The sequence below is a fragment of the Asterias amurensis genome, chromosome 6 (assembly GCF_032118995.1).
Source record: "Asterias amurensis chromosome 6, ASM3211899v1".
Taxonomy (NCBI): Eukaryota; Metazoa; Echinodermata; class Asteroidea; order Forcipulatida; family Asteriidae; genus Asterias; species Asterias amurensis.
In genome coordinates, this window is record NC_092653.1 from 7,439,382 (window position 1) to 7,464,505 (window position 25,124).

At 38.3% G+C, this 25,124-nt stretch overlaps 2 protein-coding genes across 3 annotated transcripts in view; one reads left to right on the forward strand and one right to left on the reverse strand.

Moving 5' to 3' along the window:
• Positions 1-14,101, reverse strand: part of LOC139938795 (clathrin heavy chain 1) — a 46,148-nt gene extending 32,047 nt beyond the window's left edge. The window contains exons 1-2 of the mRNA XM_071934427.1: positions 13,930-14,101; positions 4,612-4,819 (exon numbers count right to left, since the gene is read on the reverse strand). Of these exons, the coding sequence (XP_071790528.1) occupies positions 4,612-4,819; positions 13,930-13,971 (250 nt within the window). The 5' untranslated portion in view covers positions 13,972-14,101. The remainder of the gene's footprint in view (positions 1-4,611; positions 4,820-13,929) is intronic.
• Positions 14,102-16,268: 2,167 nt separating this feature from the next.
• On the forward strand, positions 16,269-25,017 carry LOC139938373 (protein GUCD1-like). Of its 2 annotated transcripts, XM_071933842.1 has the most exons (9): positions 16,269-16,624; positions 18,113-18,206; positions 18,993-19,067; positions 19,649-19,748; positions 20,649-20,752; positions 21,038-21,155; positions 21,896-21,953; positions 23,498-23,572; positions 24,292-25,017. In XM_071933842.1, exons 1-9 carry the CDS (start codon positions 16,600-16,602, stop codon positions 24,378-24,380), a joined length of 738 nt encoding a protein of 245 aa, XP_071789943.1. In that variant the 5' UTR covers positions 16,269-16,599; the 3' UTR covers positions 24,381-25,017. The 2 variants fall into 2 exon arrangements, with proteins under 2 accessions (XP_071789943.1, XP_071789942.1); XM_071933841.1 differs by lacking the exon at positions 16,269-16,624 and having other exon boundaries at positions 18,067-18,206.
• The last annotated feature ends 107 nt before the right edge of the window (positions 25,018-25,124 follow it).

Genomic DNA, 25,124 nt, shown 5'->3' on the forward strand with positions numbered 1-25,124 from the left:
AGCCATTCAATATCTAAAAATCAAAACTTTGGGTGGGTGGATCAAGACAATTAAACAAAAATTAACAAAAATATATATATTTTTGTTTAATACACTTGACTACTCTGAATGCCCCTTAGGATAAGGGGCCATTTAGTTTTGTAAAACTGGATGAGGAAGTCACACTATTTCGAAAAAATCAAAGTGAGGTGCTTAACAAGTACAACCACTGAAGTCAAACTGGAATAATTCATCTACTTACTAGACTAGTGTAGATGTTACAGTGCGTTAAAAATCCCTGAACCGTCGTTATCATTTTTAATCATATCACTCAATTAGGCCTGGGCGAATTATTCGAATATCAGGTTAATGGCGAATAGGTTTTCCTATCCGTAACCGCGAATGCCTTTTTTTTCTTAACTGGATATCCGCATAGGGCGTGAATACCTACTCACAAACCGGATAATTCTGTAATTACAACCGAGTAACCGGATATTCTTTAATATCCGAATATCCGCGGACGTCGGGCGACAACTGATATGAATGTTTTGTCTGAATCCTTATGAAACTTCTATTAAGACAACATAAAACAGCATATATTAAGTATTTAACTATGCTTACCTCCATGAAGAGTTAAAACAATGACATTTCTGACGTAATTTGTTCAAAGATTACAAAAGTTTTCCTTCACGTAGAGTCAATCACGATCAAAAGAAAAAGCAAATCGCCATCTTTAAATTAGATCCGGTCATTTTTATGAATGAACCGAGCGACACTGTCTGAAACTAATATCAATCCGCCCATAAGATCTCATTCACAAACGAACAGCGCCCTCTAGCGGCGAAAAAAACTATTCGAATATCCGGTTAATTTCGGATAGTTGGCCAGCGGTATCCGAATAACAAAATTTCACTATTCGCCCAGCACTACACTCAATGCATTTCCTCTCTTTGCAATCACATTGTTAACCACCACCACCACGGTTCATTGTCTCAAGGTTCAGACATCCCTATCGAAACCCCTATCGAAACCCCCTCCGAAAATGGGCCGAGCCCTCAACTTGACCTCGTGTAAAGTTCAAAGGTCAATCAGATTATGAGATGAACATGTGGGGCCAGGCTGGGCCGCTGAGTGCAACACCCCCTTTCAGATCATAATGTTGAGTCTGTGCATAATATATTCAACCATATGTCAAGCTACTGATAACGGTGTTTGTATTGATTTACCAGACCTTGTAAATACACTGAATATACATGTAGGGGGGCGTGACGCTCGAGTGCTGAGGCCCAACTGTATCTATACTACTGTATTCAAGTAAAAAAACCTGCTTGGGGTAAAAGCTAATTGACCAGCTCACAGGTGCTGTAAATGCTAATAAAACTCTAAGATAAGCCACCATATAATTGACAATATTGGAGCAAATGTTATATGAATTCCAAGTATGAGTGTAATTCTTGCATTTCAGCGCAAACAGTTTTTCTTTCTTTTCTTTTTTAATTTTAATTCAGTTTTGACCACTTAACTAAAAAAAAAAAAACTGTCATAAATTTTACAGCCTTTCATACAGAAAATTTTAGGAGACAGATTTTTTCCATGAAATTTTTGAGATGTTTTTATTTAATTTTTTAAATTCAGTTTCGACCACTTAACTTTTTTTTAAAGCCCCATCATAATCATAAATTGTACAGCCTTTTATGTAGAAATTCTAGAGGCAGCTTTACTTTAGTCAACAAATTTTTCCACATGAAATTTTTAAGAAGTGATTCTTATTTTGTGTTATCCTGCATCATGAATCTTTAAAATCACTCAACGCAAAATTATTCACTGCATCTAGGTGAGAAAAATATGCATGCATTAAATCGTATTGCTTCAAGTGTAATGAACGCCTCATATCGGGTTTAAGGTTAGCTCAGCAACGGCAAATTTTTTTCCTCCTAAGACTCAACTCAATTGTGCGACAAAACAAAAATGCAGATCCAAATCTAATCAAGCGCTTTAATAAAATGGTAATCGGCGTAATTTCCAAGCAAACATGGAAATAATGTGGGTGGGAAACATCCTACGTGGTGAACGGTTGTCAACAGTACTACTTACTGCAAAAGAGAAAATGTTCCTTGTTAATGTGTTTAAAGGTTTTAGAGGATATTTCAGTTGAGAGGGGTCGTTATCGTTGTGAAAAAAAGTAATAGTTTTAATCAGAAAGATCACCAATTATAATATTTATAGCAGAACTGATCCTCCAATGAACTATTTCAGTCTGAAGTAATAGATGCTGGTATAGTCTAGTATTATTTAACCCCCCCCCCCCAATAAAAACCTATTAGTGCTTAAATTTTGATTGCATCAAACTCTGCACGATTCAGAATGTGCACAATTAAAACAATCAGATGGGTGAAATTCGCCTCGATGATGGTTGATAGAAAAACCGTAACATTGTACGAAATGGTTACCCCTTTACATGCTGTAGCGAATATTAGTGCGCTTGCGATTAGCCAGACTCACACGGAATATCTCGCGAGATTTTGAAATAAAATACTTGACGAAATGCAAACTTTATTATTTTGTGTTGTTTTCTATAAAATGTGACTACCTGACTGAACTCTCTTCCAAAACAGCTGTTTGCGCATCCAAAACAACAATTTGATTGACTGTTTACTTTAAATGTACAAGCGCAGTTTCTGCTTCCCAACAAAGTTCAAACCAATCGATCAATTTTCACTTGAATGTACAAACAAATGCATTTCCACAAAATTCAAACCAGACATTTGTCAATAGAGTGTTCAACTGCAGTTTGAGCTTCCACAAATAAAAACCATCACTTATCACTGATCCCAGGCACAGGTGTTTTAATTTTTTAAAATTAAAGGTTGGCGCGTGGGGGTGGGGTTCCTATGCAAGCGAAAAGCCTTTATAGCATGGGGGTTTGGGGGCCCACCTGAGGGACTGAGAAAACAATTTATTGTACATACTCTGTGATCAATTTATTGCATTTGAACTATGAAAATCGCATGAACTTGAAAACAAATTGTGGACAGTATTAGGCAGATGGTTTTAAAACCTTGGATGTTTAAAAACATGGCGGGTGCTTCAGAAAGCGTGGTGGTGCACCAACCTGTTTTTGTTAGAGAACACTGTCACACAGGCATGACACTTTGCCCTTAGAAAAAAAAAGTAGCAACATTTTAACCAAGTACAAGGGCTGTAGCGACATTTTAACCAAGTACAAGGGCTGACTAATTGGTAGGGTTTCATAGACTTCTCAGGCTTATTAATTAACAGTTTTGCTGATTTTTCTGAGGGCCCAAAAGTTGGAAATCAGACCCAAGTAGGAAAACAAATCGCGCCTGGCATATCCACAAAAACTCAAACCAGAATTTGTTTTTATACTTCTACAGCAGCTAGTTCATAAATGTACATTACCACGACATTCAAACCATAATATTTTTAACTGGATTCTTACAGCTTGAATTATAACCTCAAGTGACGATAGAGATAGAGAGATAACAAGATACCCAATTGGTAATGGCCTTTTCATGTCCATTTATAGATCCTGTTGATCTACAGTCACTGCTCGTTACTCACAATCGGGAGCCAGTCCAATGGAAGCGTTCAATTATCATTGCATTGGGACAATCTAATGGGGGATTTCCTTGCGCGACGGGTTTCTTAAAACCACGAGCCAAGCACAGTGGTTTTTATTGTATCATTGAGGTATGACGTCAACCCGGAGGTATCTACTGCTCGCCAATCTAGATCAGTTGAGCCTCGGCGAGCATCATCTTGCATCGCATGTCACTAGGGGGAATACTGCTGCCTTGTACATAAACATCATTATACTTACTCGTCATTTTTCAGCTGGAGGTTAAGTCACACAGCACTGATGTATAAGTAATTGTCTTAAGATCTTGAGTAGTGTGACCAAGGGCCCATTTGTCCAATACAACGCAACCTCCATTTCACTATCACTCACTTATATGTGTATGGGTTTTTTTAAATAACGCGTAATTCATCCATTTGTAACACATATGGATCCAGGTCATTTTGATGGAAGGTATGGTTGAATATGTGTTACGTGTCATCATTTATTTTGACATGTATACTCCTACCATTATGCTCAAAAATCTAACAGAGAAATCTGATGAAAATTGTGAGTGTGGGCTGAACGAATTTCCGTCTCTATTTAGTGTTTATTGTGTAAAATTTCAAAATGACACAGATCTTTGTGGAGTTATAAAAAAAATATTGAATGCATTTCGTTCCTAATGCATTCCTGTAGAATATAATCACTTAACTTAATCCGTTTCACTTGGCTTCGCCTCTTGAAATGGAACAGCCCATATGATATGTGGGTGTTCAACCTACATGGATGCCTCAACTCTTTGGACTGTCCCTTATCCTTCATTTAACAATCTCCCCCTCCCCCAAAGGAGCAAAGGCCTCGTTATCAAATGGAAACCCAAAATGAACAACAAACAAACAAATACACACACCATGAACCATTAAAGCAAACAGCAAATATTTATGAGAAAAACAAACAGGGGGGGGGGGAACCACTATTGTTGACAAAACCTGACGTATTTTTCTATTCTCATTTACAAACCTTCTCCAATTAAAAACAAAACCTCATCTCACCTTTGAGGGCGATAACTTTACTAGCCGGATTCATGATGGCGGAGTCAGCAGAGATTGGACGTCTGATTGGGTTAGCGGAGTCGTTGAGGTCGATGATGACTACCTGGGCCTGGTCACCAACCTTCTCGCGGATACAGATGAATTTATCCGACTCCATGGTGAGCGTACTGAAGCCGATGTTGGCGGCATTGATGCCCAGATTTTGGAGCTGTCAAGTAAAAAAGATGAAGAGGAGAATTGTTAGAACCATCAATTAGTGACGGAGAAATGAGAGACAATATTACAAGAGATTTGTCTTGTAAGAATCTAAGGGATCATCTTACTTATGCAGTAAACTTACATTGACGGACTCCTACTATAAGTCAGGGCTAAATTTCTTTTACACTTGACCACTGACTTGACTTGAGGCCAGTGATATTACATGTAGCATGGGGCCAGTAAACTCAAGACCGAACAAGTCGGACTGTCTTTCAATGTTTTTCAACTGAATAACAATACTCGACTATTAAAAATAATTATGTTCAAATGTTGACGTTGGGTCTGATATATGACCGTTCAAATACAAGCTCACTTAATCATGCAGCATATTTAGACAAAATGAGAATGTTACATGCACACTATGTACATGTGTACATAATTTCAAATGAACAGTGTCACTTAAAAATAGTTGTAAATCCTGCATCAAAAGGTATAGTAGTTTTTACCAAGCACAAATATTAATTAATTTTCAATGGTTAAAATTTCACTTCCAAGGACACAGATTCATGTTTCAATTTGTGTTTTTTTCTCTTCCTTATTTTTTGTTTCTCATCCCATCAGAATACCGTTACAGAATATAACAGCCTTCCCATTTGGGCAAACCTTTTAGCCTAATCCTTCAGAAATCATCACGCTCCACTTGCAATAGACAATATTACCAAAGCTGGCAGGGGAAGCAATAGAGCAGTGCGTACCTCAAACATACAATCATAATGACACTGGCTTTCAGCACAGAGGCCTGGGTCTTTGATATGATTTAGAGCAGAAAATGAGGAAAGGCTAAGGCTCAAGAGCTTCCCAAAATACACCACAAACGGGTTTTAACATCCTTCAAAGGGAAGTAGCTTTTTGAGGTTTATTCTTTAAGTATTTCCAGAGTATGTCCTGTAGCTAAATACAACTTTATACCAAGTGAACTGTTGCTTATAATACATGTATTTGACAGTAAAGTGCATGTAACAATGGATAAGTGCACGAGTGTAAGAGCCGAACACAACTCTCAGCCAATGGTAGCCTTTCACGTTTCATAAAATATGGTGATCAATGACATCGTGTGCAATCCATCTTTTAGCAGATTTTTGTTTAAGCTTAATGTTAAACAAAATACTAATTTTTTTTAACGAGATTTTAATGCTAATAATCCTTGTAAGCAAAATGGTTCTGTGCTTAGTCACTTTTCGTGCTTCAGCAGCTCTATGAAATTGGGAACTGACTGTAGAATGTAATAGCAATTCCTTTAAAACAAAATAAACAATGCCCAATACTATCATCTCCACAACAGATCATGGGATGAAATAGGCACTGAATCATGTTTAATGCCGATACAAGGATTTGATTCATACATTAAGCCAGCTTAAAGTCAATGAACCTTCCATCACTTGATACTCTCTTTAAAGCAAATACTACAGTGAAGTCTTCATCAGGGAGCGCTTCAGTTATCAAAACAGCGTTGCGGCTGACACGCTGTCAAGGGAAGCCCATCATGTCACATCTACCCACACATTTCAGAACCCCTCTAGCAAAAAACAAAACAAAACAGGAGGTAGAAAAAGGATAGGCTCGAGGCCCTGGAGTACAGGGTCCTCATCAAGATCCAACACATCATGGCTTCATACTAAGAATGTCTGCCCGCACGTTGAAAAGATGGGGTGAAGGATTCCGATAGCCTGGGGGTGACGAAGCTGGTGGTTATATTGCCTTTTTATGTATCATATTTTGTCTTGGTCTGACATGTGTTTAATCTATTAGAAAAATGATATGCTAATTTGAAATCATATATGAGGAATATTAAACATCAAGTTTTTGCTTCGCTTAATTATCTCTGTCGGTCATGGCCTTAACATTGAATTGGTGTAAGCCTAGGGGTGGCGAAGCTGGTGTTTAAATTTGCTCTTTATGTATCAATTTTTGTCTTGGATCGACATGTGTTTAATCTATTAGAATATGGTTGCTAATTAGAAATCATATACATGTATATGAGGAATTGTAACATCAAGTTTCTACTTGGCTTTAACAGTGAAACGGTGTAAGCTTGCATGAAAAACAATAAAACAAACAAATTAGTTATTTATTGTCAAATTGTCTTGAATGTACCATGAGCATCACTTGTTCCTTGGCCTAACCCTTCCACATACAATGTACACATGCAATGGCTAAGGTTTCAACAGAGTGACCAATGCTCATGACCTACATGTACATGTAGCATAATTAGATAATAAGGAAAACTGATCCGTTGCAAGTATTATATTTCAAACTTTAATGACATTTGGCTCGAAAAAAAAAAAAAAATCAGGGCAATTTGCCAGTTTGTATGTCAGGTTGTTTTTTTCTCAGAAGAGAGAGGAAAAACACATCAATGAAACAAAGGAGGCATGCAATACAATATGTATTGCTTGCAACAATGCCTTTTTAAGACCCCCTTACTGACGATCAAGCAGCTACTTGTATTGTGTTTTCTCCCCACTATTTACTTGTAGGGGGGGGGGGGGTTCAACCACACCAAGCAGTGAACAATTTACCTTATAAAGCAGAGCAAAATGCTATGCAAAATGTGTCAGTTGCTACTAAAAAATCACAATTTGCCATGCAATTAGTGTGCACAGAATTTGTTCCGTCAAAATATCTTCCAGATGCAAAAGTGCAGGATGAAATCACATTCCCTGACATGATGCATGTAAAATTATGTTAGTGAGGTGCTACTCACATACATATTTGAATGCAGTGGTTCCAATGGTGGAACTCTCTATTTGAAATACGTGCATATAATGTGCACACACATCAATTGCAAGTTGTCTAAAATGCATCTCCTCAGAGTTTGTGCCAATGAGTCCATGACCAGAAATACTGATGTGATGCCCTAATCTACTGCATCATGTGCCTTTGGGAAACAAATATCAATGAGAGCAAACCTAACCTTGCATATATTCATTAACTATTTTAGACCGTTCTACGTCATTCAATTGTAGGTGGCGTTGGTCCTAATTACTACAAAACAAACACTACGGTACATGTAGCTTTGCCCTACATGTACCGTAATAGCAAGGACTTCCTCTATACATGTATGCATGTACGTATGCACACTAGGGAGGTAGTATGGTTATAGCAATGCAAAATGCATAGGTTTAGGTGAAGACTGCATCCCGTTGTGGAATTCATATGTTTAGTGTAAATGTGTAATTTCAGATGTTGGCTCGCAATTTCAGAACCGTTGTGGTTCAATTGAGCCTACACAAATTCTTTAAAACCTACCCTTCTGTTTCTACCTCCATGGTATTATGTGTCATAGAGTAATTTAATCGGCATCATTGATCGGCATGGAAATACAGTGCATTTATAAACGAGTACATGTACGTAACTGAGGGGTATTGATCATTGCATACATTTGTAGTACACACATAGTGTATGCTTAATTACGTGTTTGTGTGACTGATATAAACGCCGTACCAGTGTACAAATTATATGTAAAAATGCAGAGGTACACACTGCACTCATGAACATGTAATTTTTTGTACTAACACTAATATAAATGTATTCTATGCAGCCCCATGTTATCGGTAAGACATGTCTTTTAAAAACTGCACGTATGATATATTTTTTTCTGTCATTATCTTTAAGTTTAAGTGAGGGATTTGGATGCAGTACTTTCTTTTTTTATTTTACATCAAATTTGAATTATATATTTCCAATATGGCAAAACCCCCTAGGTCCTGAGGTAACAGAGGCAATAGACCCTTCCCATGAAATATGTAAATTGCACATAGCGCATGGGCACTTACATTTTACTTGGCAAAATGAGGGAATATCGTGCTGTTTTGTACACGGCTAATTGCGATTGCGTGTCTGCTTAGTGCCAGCTCTATGGCGTTTGCCAACCAAAAGGGTATGTAAGCATGCGTGAATGTATTAGCATATTTCATGGGAAGGGTCCATTGCCTCCATGCCCCGGTCATTGCCTTGGTGCCCTTTGAAATGTTCCAGTAGAGATTCTAGGTTTTTCTTAGCATCAGGTCATCATGTTTTCATATCTTTTTTTATCTTTTCACAAATTGAAACAAGTGTTTTTCTAAAAAGGGAGGCAATTCAAATGCCTTCTAGCCTTTATGTTCTAACAGAAAATTGGATTTCCTTAAAATTAGGACAAGTGAAGAAAAAAAATCCATAAATTATGATAAAATCAATGCAGTCCACAACCCCTGGCTGAGAAGAAACTTGATTACTTTCTTAATTCCCTGTAGATTCTACCTTCTCAGACTGGTGCATTATGTTAAGTCAAACTAAGCACTGTGCTAAGCCAAATCCTATTATTCTTCAGCTAATTAATTAGCAATATGAATAGATCAATCATCACAAGACTGTCTAGGGTTAAGGGAGCAAGTGATGTATTTAACGCAATCAGCGGTTGGTGTATTTCTTATGTGTTACCAATGGAGCTTCCTTTTCGCTGTAGCGCTACATGTACTGTACATGGACTGTACATGGCTTAGCCCAGCACTCTGAGCAAAATACACTGTGCTACCCAGCACAGATTTCCCCCAGATTGCACTTCAGAAATGATGGCCCCGTATATCTGAACATGATAATCTTGTTGATCTGCTCTCCCTTGGTGGATTTATAGAGCCCACCAGTAAAATTGGTCTAGCTACCACACTGGTTATCATGTCCACCATGGTGCTACATTATGGCTACATGTACGTGTCTGCATCACATACATGTACGTGTCCTCATCACATGCGTTATTCAGAAACTGGTAAGCACCTTCTTTGCTTCCAGTGGGGTATGATCTTGCCCCGCCATTTCCCCCAAAATGCCTTGCTCGTTCATAACCCCTGGACGTGTGACTTTAAAATATCCAAATACATTTGATATTTTAATAAGTCCTATGGATGATTCTTCCTCGATCTTGTGTCACTGTCATGTGTCACAGATTTCGTCAAAAATTTTAACAAGCATGTACGCATGGCAGTCACTTTTGGTTAGTCAATCAGCTTTATTTTTCAGTGCTTCCTTGCGGTTTGACTTTGAAGTGTGACGTCAGATGTTTAGGCTACCAAGCTCCAAGCTAACTCCAAAATGTCGCCCTCTTGTGCTCAAGCATCATGTACAATGTAATAGATACTCAATCCATGAGCAAGTTCGGGAGCGACTAGACAGGCTAGACTGACTAGAAACTATGACGTAGCTCTCCATATCAACCATGTTCCAGTGCATGGTTCGATAGTCAATCTCCCTGTGCTCTATGGTTCCTGGTTAGTCTAGTCGGTGTAGTCAAGTCTAGTCGCACATCCGAACTTGCTCCATGCTAATATACACTTATAATACACCAATTCAGACAGAAGAAAGGGCACCTTATCTACAGTTAAAACAAACATTTAATACCACCAGACTGATTTCATAACAGCTTCAGGCATATTGCCAAGGAATGTGATGGAGAAAGTCTGACACTTCTCTTGCACACTGCAGATCATTGGGATCATTATTATAATAAATCCAGCCATTCACCGCAAACCATTTTTCACTCGTCAAAATTTGCTAACTCCTGGCAATGAAACCCACATGTTAAGAAATGACTAGTAAACCAAGACTAACATGTTAGATTTGGTTTATGATAAGGAACAATTTTCACTAAAAGGTGAACACTTCAAACTGGTAAATCTTAATGTCTAATTGTCAACTCAAGACCTTTTGAGATGAGAGCCTTGTCTCAGAGAGGTACCAAGGCCAAGACACGGCTTCGGAATTCCAGGCCAGTGAAGTACCAAGAAAAGATCAATCGTGAATGTGATCTGACAAGAAAAGTCAGAACTCTTGGCTTTGGTGTCTCAAAGTCAATTTCCATCAACCTGCTGTACTGCATTTAATATGTGTGTACTCACTCACATGTAGTATACAGATTGAGAACTTTACTGTATTAACGTGTACCCTTACGTGTACCCTTCCTCCCTGGTAATAAATACCATTCAAATTTGATTCTTTATAATAGCGAAGTCTTTCATGGTAGACTCTTCACCCTTGAAAAGTAACAAGAAATACCTCTCTTTTATTTCATCACAATAGTAATGCCTGTCAGACATCTTTAGATACACGGAGTACAGCCTTGAAAGTCTTACCTACTGCAGCTCCCATTGGCAGAGATTATTGCACACAAACAAATTAATACACTTCAGGGTATAAATCAATTTATCATTTCTTATTGATCCAAACCAATCACCTGACATCTTCACCACAATCAAACTTAGTTGCACCATTTTGGGAGTCAGTTGATTTCAATGTGTCGTCAGGTCAGACATCTACATGTGTCTGTCACATAGTGCGCTATGTGTTTTTAAAGAAAAGTACACGCCAAGCATCTCGCATTTTGTGCAATGCTGCAGGCGCGTATTTTTACTTTTACGCATTGTGCACAACGTATGATGAGCACGTGAACTTCACAGCCTTTCGGTAATTTGAACCCCCCCCCACCCCCAAATGACAAACCATGGGCAGATACATGCAGCAGCCACATGTGACGTCAGTTCAAAGGGTCAATAAAACAAAATGCTGTGTCTAGTTCAGAACAACTTCCTGCAGATGTTTTTCCAGTGTAGAGAGGTTGATAATTTTTGACCCAAAGTACTCAAATCAAACAGTGGTTTTTCTCTCTTCTTTTTCATCGTTACACAATTATCGGTAATGTGGAGCTGTTCTTGATTTGCTGTTCTTTGCAGGGTTTGCCCTTAAATTGACAGCGACTGATCAGCGGGACCGTTTTGTTTGTCATTTCAATAGTCCGCCAGCCTGCTTACTGGTCCTCACTCCTTATAAGTTATAACTGGCATTTGGTCGGCGGGCCAAGGGAGTGCGCTATTTTGACTGTTAAATATCAACCATGATCACGATGACTTAGTGTGCATATGGTTCCCATATAACAAAATGCCGGAATCTCTCCTCTTCAAAACAAAACATCACTCATGATCATTCAGCAGTAAGGCATGTTGCCAACGTACTAGCACACCGTAGCCTTTTCCATTAAAAATTGGCAGAAGTGGAAGCTGCTTTTAACTAAATGGAACAAAATTGGCATGAACTCACGATCATCAAGACATGACCTGGTGCAAGACAGGATGTGGTTCCGAACTAAGCCTTATTATTAGCACAAAAATAATATCAGCAGTCAGGAAATTACAGGTTCCATGACCTTTCACTATCTCGCTGCGAAATCGGAATGAATATAGTTGGGAAGGATTTCAGTCAGTGATTTCTGACTTTTTCCAATCAGTGACAAAATCTGGAAGTCATTTTTGTTCTTCACTCTCCGTTTCCTGGTCTTCACAAATTGACCCTTTTGTGGTGGCGTTCAATTCCGACAACTAAGCCCCTGAAGATGAATGTAGTTTTTAACCATGTTCAACGATTGGTTCTGCTTGCAGAACTTGGAAGCAAGCAGGCTGCTTATATTTCATACATGTAAATAATTCTTGAAAACATCAAGATTTTTGTGCTAATATGTAACCTTTTTAAAAACAAAAACTGATTTAATACATTGTGTTCTTCAGTGGTTTTTTAATCTGATGTTATGCAACCGTTGTTATACTCTGGTTACATTGTTATAAGTTTGTGCAATGGTACTAAATTAATTTTCAGCTATTTAAGGTCTCGGAAACGGTACCATATCCGACCTCCACTTCTTATAAGGTCACATGAATGATTCATCTTAGCTCAGTGGTGAATGTGCGACAATAATTATTTTCTATCCTGACAATTTGTAGTACATTTACTTTGTACGTCAGGGCACCATGCGCACACAAGGGATGTGCACCCACACACGTGGGTTTATGACTGTATCCAGACTGGGTATAACTTCTATTTATATAATCCTGGAAAGCGTGTGACTATGTGTTGACATCTTCTCCTCCTTACAGGTTCGCTCGGTGGAGAGATCTAGATAATTCAGGATCTCAAGGATCTCATGTACGAGATTTGATGAGCTCATGTACCCTACGAGGGCGTTACCAATTCTCAATTTGGATTGGAATTACTAAAAACAGTTAAACAGAAGCAGTCAAGTTTTGTTTGAAAATTTAGGAAAATTAAACTCAGATCTTTCTGAATTTGGACAGAGAATTGTGGAGGTCGGATACAACAAGTTTTTTACAGGTTTCTATAAAACACAAACCAAACAACAAATTTGTGCATGATTTTGTTTTTGTTCACGAACATAAACAAAACAAACACATTTCATTTTGGTTGTTGCTGACATTCATTTATTTCAACATGTTCCGATGCTGAACCACTTTATTTTATAAGAAATTAAGTTCAACGACACTGAACAGAAATTTTAGTATTTTTTTTCTAATCTCTTATTCTTAATTTTGCCGTTTTTGGTTGGATGAAAATATTTCATGATGATACACAACAGATTATCTATTATTTTTTGCAAATGGCTTGTGGAGGAAACTCAAAGTGTTCGTAACTTGCTTGCTTGCTTTTTTCAAAATAAAAAATAATGCAGTGAAAATGAAATATAAAAAAACATGTATTTATTTTACCAAATAAATCAGTAGAACTAGGTCCGATTTATTTGTTTAACAACTCACAAGGGCACTACCATTATAGACTAAAAGATACATTTGATGAATAATCAATTTAAAAACAGGAACATTTTCCGATCAATCATTGAATCAATGTCATTTTCTGACAAAAAAAATGTCAAATGAAATGATCATGATGATAATAAACCGATTATTTTGATAAATAAAATTGTCAACTTAAAAAATAACCACGATTCAATTCTTCAACTCTATACAAATTTCAAATAATCATTCATCAATTAACAGTGCCACTACCGGATGTAAATGCACAATTTAAGTGCGAATCTGTCAACAATATTTCAAGAAAAACACCTGCAGAAACCGGCACGTGGCGGCCATTTTGAGAGGGCGTGTTACAATGTAAATTCAATGTACATTGTACTATACCTGTGTGTGGTACATACAGTTACATGTACATCCATTACAGTACAGTCTAGCATATCAAATTAATTTTCAGTAAAATTTAAAACAACCGGTGTTTTTTCATACGGACCTGTAAATGCTCCTGAAAGCGGATGGGCAAACTCTGAGCCATGGTGACTTAGAAGATCTATCCCTCTCCCTGAAAATTAAGCACCCCGTCGGTGTATCCTTTTAGTTGTAAGGTTTTCCAAGGAAAGATATCCAACGTGATTTTATGCCAAAGTGGCCAGAAATGGCCGACATGTACGAAGAGAGCTGAGCAAATAGTTCCGGTTGAATATTTAACAATTTTCCTACGCGAGGTGAAAATAAATTCCGTTCGTTAGATTCCAAACCAGTGTTTTTTAACTCGATATTTTTGCACAAATCGGACTTTTGAATGAGGATATGCAGTTAAATCGAAACTAAATTTATAATTATCCGGAGAAGTATGTTTAATGAATACTACTTTGGGGGCGGATTAGCGGTGATTTGGCCTTGCCACATCGTTCTAATGTTAGCCTAGTGAATGAACTTTACGTCATCTTCGCTTGATCACATGCGCCTGCGGTCACTCGATGTATGCGTGAAGGCTACATGATGTTGGAATTACTTTATGGGAATTTTGGTCCAATTGTTCAATTTTAGATTAGTGATGTGATGACATTCACAAAAACAAAACAAACAACTAAGTAACTTAAATGTATAAAATAAACAAGAGGTCATGGACGTTTGCTCTAAGGGGGGCTAATTGAAGATACTAAAAAGGGGGGCGGGAAACTGCTTCCTTAGGATCTATTAGCTGTTGGCCAACTGCAACATTGACTAAAACAGGGCCCAATTTCATAGCGCTGCTAAGCATAAAAACAGGATTACCAACCAAATTTCCATTTGTTGCATATTGTTTGTATTTAACTGTTGTTTGCCTATCCTGAAAATCAAGTGGAAATTTTGATGGTAATCCTGTTTTTATCAAGGAAGAAATTTCATGCTTAGCAAATTGTTGTGCTTAGCAGCTCTATGCAAATTATTGTGCTTAGCAGCTCTATGAAATTTGGCCCAGGTCTTTCGGCGATCTAGCCCGCCATGCCATTACCGCCCACCCAATCAAGAAAGTTCCAGAACTGGGAGGTAGGAGGGGGCGGCATCACTCATGACTAGTGATTGATACAATGATCATGGAGTGTCAATCATGTTCAGTATTATTCAAGAGTGAGTCATAATATCATTTTCCGGGTTTCAACGGATGGGATGTACGATGGAGCCAAAGTTTCGCGTAAAAACCATTCATTTGTGAGTACACCCACTTTTCTTCAGTGTTGCACTCATTGGAAAAAAGGCCCAAGTTCTGCGGGTAGTCCTGCGCTGCATGGTTGGGCGGGTGCGTGAAATTCGTGCTGTGAACTAACCTTTTCCCATCGCAAGTTTTTGATTGAAAAAAAAAATGCGCTTATCACTTTCGGCTTAAAAAGCACCACAACAATTATTGTTAACGGTTAAAAGACACTGGACACTATTGGTAAGTTGTCAAAGACTAGTCTTCACAGTTGGTGCATCTCAACATATTATGCATAAAATAACAAACCTGTTGAACTATGAGCTCAATAGGTCGTCGAAACTGTGAAAATGAATGAAAAAAACCTTGTCACACACGTATGCTTTCAGATCCTTAATTTCTAGACCTCAAATTCTAAATCTGAGATATTGAAATCAAATTCTTGGAAAATTACTTCTTTCTCGAAACCTACATCACTTCAGAGGGAGCCGTTGCTCACAATGTTTTATACTCTCTCAACCTCTCCCCATTACTCGTTACCAAGTAAGGTTGTATGATAATAAGTATTTTGAGTAATTATCAATAGTGTCCCACTACCTTTAAAGGTTTTGTACCATGGGCTTCATTTGGCACTTTTTTTAACGAGTGTATAAGGCTAACGGTGCTAAACTGTGGAGGGAAGGTTACTATTAATTTTTAGCCTCAGTTCACTGACCATGATCTGGGCGTATGAGAAGGGGGTGGGGGGGGGGGGGTGGGGGTACCAACAGAGAGCGGACACTAGCGGCCCCTTCAGTGCTGAGCCAGCGGGATCGGTAGTAAAAAGTTATTTGATGAAGCGGTAGAATTGAAATGAAGGGGAAAACAAATTATTAAAAGTTTGGGCGGGTTTCAAGTTTTAAAAAAAGAGGATAATATTGCTGGACAGTATTGCATGGCAGACACAATTGCATCTGACACCGGCACAGTCATCAGAGAGCCGAGCAGTCATTAAATTCTTTCAAGAGAGGGCGCTATTTAAATTTAGCGGTCCCCTTTTAAAAGTATGGATTCCTGACGTCTGGATGGTTGAAAAATCCCGTTTATTGATCTGGACGCGGCTTTAGAATTTACAGGGAACCCGTTTCATGTTTACATTCATCGATCAGCTGCAGTTCTCTGACAAAACGACGGTCACGGAACTCTAGAAAACTCAATGCTTGCACTGCTTTTCCCCAGTTTTTGTAGTTTGTAATTATGAACATTGTTTTCATTTAGTTGGAAAGATTGTTGGATACTATTGTTTCCCATACACATCATGAGGAAACTACCCTGTCATGCCTGTTAAACTGATTTAGTTATAATAACAAAAAGTGTAACTGATTTACCGTACTGCGTGTAATGCAAATAGAGTACTGCTTAGCTACAGTGTGCAGTAAGTCAGTGATTGCAGCCGGTCTGTGTAAACTTCTGAATCCGAACGTGTAGTTTAATTAAATTGTAAGAATGAGCAGTGACACAGCTGATAATGGTAGGTATTATTGTTTTGTTTAAACAAGTAGTGTTCTTTGATTTATTGACCAATTAACTTAAGTTAGGTATATTGTATTTTGTAACAATGCTTCCAATTTCAAGAGAAACAAGAAAATACTTTTTTTTATTTATCTTTTTTAAAAGTGTATCACTTTCAGTTATAATTATAGCAAAACAAATTTTAAAAAGATAAGAAAGTGGTGCATTGTTTAGTTGTAATTATTATTATCTCCTTGAAACTTTACAAGACGAAAACTCCACGCTCATTGAGTTTCATTATATTAAATCAGTCAGACACAACTTTATCTTCCTTGATTTAAGTCAAAACCTTACCTTCCTCCTGTCGTCTAGAAGGACTAAAGACAGAAACTCTGTCAGAATGTATAGAGAGAGACAGGACAGGCACTTTGAAAGTGTCAGTCTACTGACGATGTATAGAACAAGCTAGTCGAAACGTTGAGACCGATTCAAGAACTGACTCCGCGGTAGTACAGTGATAATGATCCTTTAAGCTTAAAGGAACACGTTGCCTTGGATCGGTCGAGTTGGTCTTTGAAAAGCGTTTGTAACCGTTTTTTATAAAATGCATATGGGCAGAAAGATGTTGTAAAAGTAGAATACAATGATCCACACAAACATGCCTCGAAATTGCGTGGTTTTCCTTTTACCTCGTCGACTAACACGTTGGCCATTTATGGGGGTCAAAATTTTGACTGCCATAAATGGCCGACCATGTTAGTTCGTACAGTAGAGGGAAAACCACACAATTTCGAGGCAAACTTGTGTGGATCATTGTATTCTACTTTTAAAACATCTTTCCAACCATATGCATTTTATAAAAAACGGTTACAAACGCTTTTGTTTTGACCAACTCGTCCGATCTAAGGCAACGTGTTCCTTTAATTAGTAGTCCCAGCCGTATTTATACCTTGTGTATAGTAGGTAGCAGTTAGAAAACAGGACAGTTCTTTTCAGAACTGAGAAGTCTCCCAAACAATCCGATAAATCTACTCTGTGATAGTAGAATATGCAAGACAGTTCTCTAAAGAACAAACTCTATCTGGCAGGTAGATACACACATGGTGTTACCGCAAACAAAAAATACATTTTGAAATTGTCAACAAGAAAATAAGCCAGATTGTGGTCTTGATAAAGCTGCTTCCTACACTCCATCTCAGGGCTGTATGCTTCGTTTTTGAAAGGGCAAGGGCACCAAGGCATTTTTTCCTTGGTAAAGGGCACCCTATGATGAAATTGTAAACTTGTACTGGAGCATTTCAAGGGCACCAAGGCAATGACCAGGGGACACGGAGGCAATCGCCTTCATTACCTCCGTGAAGTATCAGGCCTGCAGTATCTTTGGGGTATATAAATAAGTGCGGGAGACTTTCATCCGCGCAATGAAATGTGATTATTTCAGATGGATCATTTTGGATAAACATGATAGTACGTAACCTAAACTTGATTTCATTTGTGTTTATTACAGATGCTTCAGCAGACAGTGTGTTTGTGAATGTACCACATATCATACAGAGTGAGGACTGGGATTGTGGTTTAGCCTGTGTCAAGATGATCCTAAGGTGCGTATGTTTAAGGCACCTGTAACTACTCCCCAAAAAATAGTTAGCTCAAAAACTTTATTTGGTGATAGTCAATGGAAAGCTGTTGAAATAATAGTTTAAAGACAGTGGACACTATTGGTAATTGTCAAAGACTAGCCCTCACAATTGGTGTATCTTAACTTATGCATAAAATAACAAACCTCTGAAAATTTGAGCTCAATCGGTCATCGAACTTGCGAGATAATAATGAAAAAAAACCCACCCTAGTCAGACGAAGTTGTGTGCGTTTAGATGGTTGATTTCGAGACCTCAAGTTCTAAATCTGAAGTCTTGAAATCAAATTTGTGGAAAATTACTTCTTTCTCGAAAACTATGGCACTTCAGAGGGAGCCGTTTCTCACAATGTTTTATACCATCAACCTCTCCCCATTACTCATCACCAAGAAAGATTTTATGCTAATAATTATTTTGAGTAATTACCAATAGTGTCCACTGCCTTTAAAACATTGTGAAAAACAGCTCCTTCTGAAGTTTTTGAGAAAGAAGTATTTTCTCACTCAAATAATAAAACTAAAAGACTTCAGGCCTGAAGCCTTTTATTAGGCATCTGAAAGCACACAAAATAATGCAACAAGGGTGTCTTGGATTAGGTTCAGAAAAAAAATGTGAATTCCATTTTAGATTGGTGTCCTCTCCTCTTCATTTGGGGAATTTTGTTTTGAGCGATTACATGTTTTGCCTTCCTCAAGAAAAGGAATACTTGACAAAACGCTAAGATCACATTTTTTGTTTTTTTAATTGCAGCTATATTAATCCAGCATTTAAAGATAAACAGGAAGATTTCAATGTCATCTGTGATAAGCTGAACTTTTCCAAAAGGTAAGCACCTTCTATAGTGAGAACTTACACAAAATGAAAATGAACAAAACAAACGGCTGGTTACTGGCGCTTGTCTCTGCTGTGCGTCTTCAAGAGCCGAGCAAAGTTCAAGGTCTTTCTGTGAATGATATTTTGGCTAGTAACCCTTTTTACTCAGCAGGATTTTTGTGTATATTAATTTCCTTACAATTACAGGGAGACGGTAAGCATAACTTTTTCCGTGCTCATGGTTTGCTCTGTGCTATGAAATGGATTTTAAACAATACGCACAACATTGGCTACTAAGCAGCTCTGTTAAAGCCTGTAAGTACAAAAACTTGCTAAGCACAGAAAATAATTGCTTATCAGAAGTAGTTACCAGCCAAAATAACATTTTAAGTAGTTGTTGTGACTGGTGCCTCACTAAATTTCTGCTTAGACCCTAAGAAATTCGTCAAGCAGTATTTTCTGCTACGCAGCTTTATGAAATTGACCCCTGCTGTTGCCTGCTCGATAGTAGTAGTGGGGTGGGAAGGGCGTTTTTGTTCTCTCACATTGCTGCTCCCAGTAGCTTATATCTATTTTGTGATTTTATGTTTCAGTGTTTGGACGATCGACTTGGCCAATATTTTAGTTGAGTTCAACGTCAAGCATCAATTGTACACCATCACATTAGAAGTAGACCCAAGCTATGAAGATTTGGTAGGAAAAACAAGATCTGTATTCTTTAAAGCCATTGGACCCTTTTGGTACAGAAAAAAATAGAAGTTCACAGATTTACAAATAACTTAGAGGGTTTACAGAAGGTAATGGTGAAAGACTTCTCTTGAAATATTATTCCATGAAATGCTTTACTTTTTGAGAAAACAGTAAAACAATATCGATTCTCGATATCAAGAACTACGGATTTATTTGAAACACATGTCATGACACGGCGAAACGTGCGGAAACATGGGTGGGTTTTCCCATTATTTTCTCCCGACTCTGATGACCGATTGAGCCTAAATTTTCACAGGTTTTTTATTTTATGTAGAAGTTGTGATACACGAAGTGTGGGCCTTGGACAATACTGTTTACCGAAAGGGTCCAATGGCTTTAAAGAAAAAATTGTGCAAAATTTGAATAATGTGTAATTGAGGGAAAAAAAAAATTGTTCACTGAACTAAGCTATGTAGTTTGTTGTTATGGCACTGGACCGAATAACCTAGAGCAATGGTAAACATGAAACAACACGAGAGAACTGGGGGTCAATTTCACAAAGATAGTCCTTACTTAGGACTAGTCCTAGGAGACATTTAAAAGTTAAAGCTAGTCCTACAGTTAAGATGAGCAACTCGTCCTAACTTGACCAGGAGGCATTTAAAAGTTAAAGCTAGAAACTCGTCCTAACTTGAGATAAGACTAGTCTTTGTGAAATCACCACCATTTTACCACCTAACACAATGTCAAATGTCATTGTGATGTATATTGCTCTTGGCTGGTCCCATATTAAAATTTTCATTGAAAAAAAAAAAAAAAAAAAAAAAAAAAATTAAAGTAAGGTTTTTCAGTTGGGAGGAGCTATATAAAGAAATACAAATGTTCTTTGTTTTTCCTTTGAAGGGATTTTACCATGAGTTTATCGCAGAGGATTTTGTGACAGAGCAACACAGGATCAACAAACTTTTCAAGAGTGCCTCCAGCCTCGGAATCAAAGCTGACAAAGGGTAAACCATGGGCCTCGTGTCCCTCAACAAATCTTGAGAAAAATCATTCTACTATTAATGTTTACTTACTGCTTAGATGTTGTTCAGTTGGTTTCAGTATGATTCCTTTGTGGTGTATTTATTTAGTTTTCTGATTAATTAATTTAACTGTATTTCCAATTTTTTTATTTATTATAATGTGTGTTACTAATTTTTCCTGTAATGCATGTATGCATAGTGGGACTGATAAAGTTGAATTTAATTGAATTGAAATCTAAAGACACTTGAACTTGTCCCCGTTTCTAGACAGGTCACACATGAGGAGATAGTGAACCATCTATCCAATCAGAATCCAGCAGTGGTTCTTATTGATGACACCGTCTTACATTGTCAAGAATGTTCAGCGAGGAGCGTAGAAGAACTGGTATGTATGCTTTAGTACACGAGTGGCATTATAAATTGTCACTAGAGGGCGGTATACAAGATGAATGTTATAGTATACTTCTAACACACAAGACGTCCTCGATATGTTTGTTGCAATTAGTGTGTGTAAGTATTGTTTTATCTTTACGTCAGTATCTAAAAACAATTCTGTAACCACCCAGGGCATTAGTTTTCAGAACTTTTTACGAGCTTCTTGAGTATTCATTCTCCTTTGAAAACAACGTGCAACAAACAATGAAACTTTTACTTGACAAAGGAAACACAACAAAGGTTTCTCATAATAAGCACTATCAGTAGGTACTCCCCATGAATCATAGAACCTCAACCTTGAGCCACGGTCGAAAATCTGGCCTAGGGGTATGCTGAAATTTCCCAATGCTTGGACTTTCCTCCCATTTGTAAAACTAAAATTTGAACAAGTTATGAGACAAGCTCCTTTTTGCACATAAAATTTGCCAGAATTCGAACAGTGCAATCTCCAGAAAATATCGCAGATTGAATGTTTTCTTTGAATTTGGCTGAGTACAAATCGTGCCTACAAGAAATCCTGGCTCTACGGTTTCGTCTGTATAAGATGTCACAGGTTATGCTCTATACTGCATACCAAAATCACCAAGACGTGATCCAGAACGAACATTTTAACAAATATCTTTTACTTAGAACTGGTTCTAATCTTCCAGTATGGACAGAAGAAACATAATCCCTTTTGTTTCATTACAGGGCTGTGGATTAGAATGTTTAACGCTGTTCAACAAGGACAAAGAACAGGGATATATAGGTAAGGACCTCCTTTCTATTTATGGAGCTTTTTGTCTGTAAAATTGTAGGTCCGGTGCCCAATTTCATACAGCTGCCTAACGGCCGTGCTTACTGCGCAAGTTTCTATTTCGTAGCGCTGCTAACCGCTAGCACACGAATAGGCATGCTACCATTGCCTATTGTACATGTATGACAATGAATGATAAGGTTTATTGCTGTTGAACCGATCGCGCTGTGCTATCGACCGATCGCGCTGCGCTATTGAAATATCTATTGGTCGCGCAGCAATCGGTCGATCGCGCATCAATCGGTCGATCGCGCAACAATCGGTCGATCGCGCAACATTCGGCAACGAACATGCGCTATCAACCGATCGTGCGGGAATGGCTCGGCGCGATCGGCCGATTGTGCAGGAATGATTTTGCGCGATCGGCCGATTGTGCAGGAATGGTTATGAGTGATCGGCCGATTGTGCAGGAATGGTTTTGCGCGATCGGCCGATTGTGCAGGAATTGTTTGGCACGATCGGCTGATGTTCAGGGGCCGAATTCACAAAGATGTAACATTGATTGTAACTGCAAATCAATCGTAGTGTGACATCACTATATAAATCACTATGGTGATACTGAAAATTTGTCCTGCTATGAATTTTATTGCTTTGAGAAATCGCCCTAAGGAATAGTTTACCTGCACGATCGGTCGAACGCGCGAAACCATTCCTGCACGATCGGTTGATCGCGCAAACCCATTCCTGCACAATCGGTAGATCGCGCAAAACTTTTCCTGCACGATCGGTTGATCGCGCAAAACTTTTCTTGCACTATCGGTCAATCGCGCAAACCCATTCCTGCACGATCGGTAGATCGCGCAAAGCCTTTCCTGCGCGATCCGCTGATAACGGGAAAAAATACTCGTAGCGCAATCGATCAATCGCGCTCGACCGATTGTTGCGCGATCGACCGATTGTTGCGCGATCGACCGATTGCTGTGCGACCAATTGATCTTAATTTGATCGTTCAATAGCGCAGCGCGATCGGTTGATCGCGTAGATTGACCGATCGCGCCCAACATTGCCAATAGCAAAATATAAAGAGAGGGCGCTGTTGAACCCACACAAAGATATAGGCGATGCGTGCGTGAGTTGTGCATGACAGAATACATTGCTTAGCAAACTGCCCCATACTCCTACCTACAACACATTGCGGTTCTGAATCGCGATAAACCTCATGCACGAGCTGGTCACCTAATTTGCTTGCCAACCTGAGAAATATGGTTATTTTAAGCACATTTTTCTGTCATAGTAAGCATGAAAACTTAAGCAGCGCTATGAATGTGGCACCAGGACAACTAAAATCTTGTTTTTCTGTCATCGCTTTACTCTGTTTGGATAACTCTAAGTTGCATATTTTTGGTTTATGCCAAGACCTTACTGTAGTTACAACATCATTTTCTCAAATGCGTTACAAATGGCAATTATTGTTATTATCATGAAGGAAACTTGAATTGCCCTGCTGAATTTGTGCATGATAAAGCAATTAGTATGATTTCTTTCTTTATAACAAGGACATTTTATTGTGCTGTGTGGTTACGACAAGATGAAGCAACACTTTCTGTATCGGAATCCAGGAATTGAAAGTGGTATGTACAAAAAACCTTACTAAATTGATTAAATACATAAAGCACTGTATATTCGGTACTTTCCCCAAAGTTCTGTGAAAACACAGACAATCCACAGGCAATCCACTCGGTGGGATTTGCCTGTGGATTTTTTTCACAGAACTTGGGGAAATTACCAAGTATAAAGTTAAAATGTTCCTACTGTTTTGACTTTTGAGATGCCCCCTTATTAATATCGAAGTCTTATATAGTGCAAGTATCTACCAAACAAGGTACTCAAGGCGCGGAGTATAAACAAACTTTCAGAAAGATAGGTTATTGCAGGGATGAATTCTGAGACCCAGTTATGTAGCACCTTATAAGGGTTTACAAGGTGCTACGGCACATATAGCAGCCACAGCCAGGAACATCGGGGCAAACCCCTTCTCTTTTTGATAAGTGCATTGTGTTCTTTTACGTGCGTTACACAACACATGGGACCAAAGCTTTACGTCCCATCCGAAGCACAAAGCAATGGTTATTAAGTGTCTTGCTTAAAAACACAAGTGTAATGGCTGGGGATTCGAACCCACACTCAGCTGATCAGAAACACCAGAGTTTGAATTCAGTGCTCTTAACCGCTCGACACTTCCCTTAGCGTTAGAGCAGTTGCTCAGACTGCCTCATTTTTTGAGTGCATACAGAAGTATTTGTACATGGATATTATTTTACAGTCATCTTAATTGTTTCTGCCTTTTCAGAGTTGTGTGCCTGCACCTTCAGTAATCTTGAGGAGGCAAGGAGATCACGTGGTACGGATGAAGACATTCTCTTTGTGTATCAGTCATAGCATTAGTGAACAGATCTAAGGCTGAAGAGTCCACTCACCCCTTGCAAAATGAATCCAGTTGTCACCCACCACAAAGGCATATCAGTCGAGTGGGATTCGAACCCACAACCTTAGCCATTCTAGAGCAGGGCTCAATTTCATAGAGCTGCTAAGCACAACAATTTGCCTAGCATGAAATTTCTTCCTTGATAAAAACAGGAATGCCAACCAAAAATGTCCACACTATTTTCAGGATAAGCAAACAACAGCTAAATACCAGTAACAAGCATTAGAAATAAATGGAAATTGAATCGGTAATCAAGTTTTTATTAAGGAAGAAATTTCATGCTAAGCAAATTTTTGCGCTAAGCAGCTTTATGAAATTGGGACCAGATGTCTCACTACTAGACCACCGAAATTGCCTAGTCGCTACAGGCAATTTGAGATATCAGGGATGAAGAATATTTGCTTTTACTCTTACACTGAAAGTACTAAAGTATACAGTGCTTTACACAAAACACAAACAGTAGACTTTATTCCTGATGCAAATTCAACATCTATTATTGATAGATAGATTTTATTAGTCTTGAGTTGTTGTACTCTCCTAAAAGCATTACTGCTGTCCTGGGCCCAATTTCATAGAGCTGCTAAGCACAAAAAATTGCTTAGCATGACATTTTTTGCCTTAATAAAAACAGGATTACCAACCAAATTTCCACATGTATTTCAGGATAAGCAAACAACAGCTGAATACCTGTAACAAGC

Excerpts from the sequence above, each read along its gene's own strand:
- LOC139938373 (XM_071933841.1), top strand. The coding sequence starts at position 18,067 with ATGATAGTACGTAACCTAAACTTGATTTCATTTGTGTTTATTACAGAT. Across the intron at positions 18,207-18,992 it reads TGTGTCAAGATGATCCTAAG|CTATATTAATCCAGCATTTA; the intron begins GTGCGTATGTTT and ends TTTTAATTGCAG. Across the intron at positions 21,156-21,895 it reads CGAGGAGCGTAGAAGAACTG|GGCTGTGGATTAGAATGTTT; the intron begins GTATGTATGCTT and ends GTTTCATTACAG.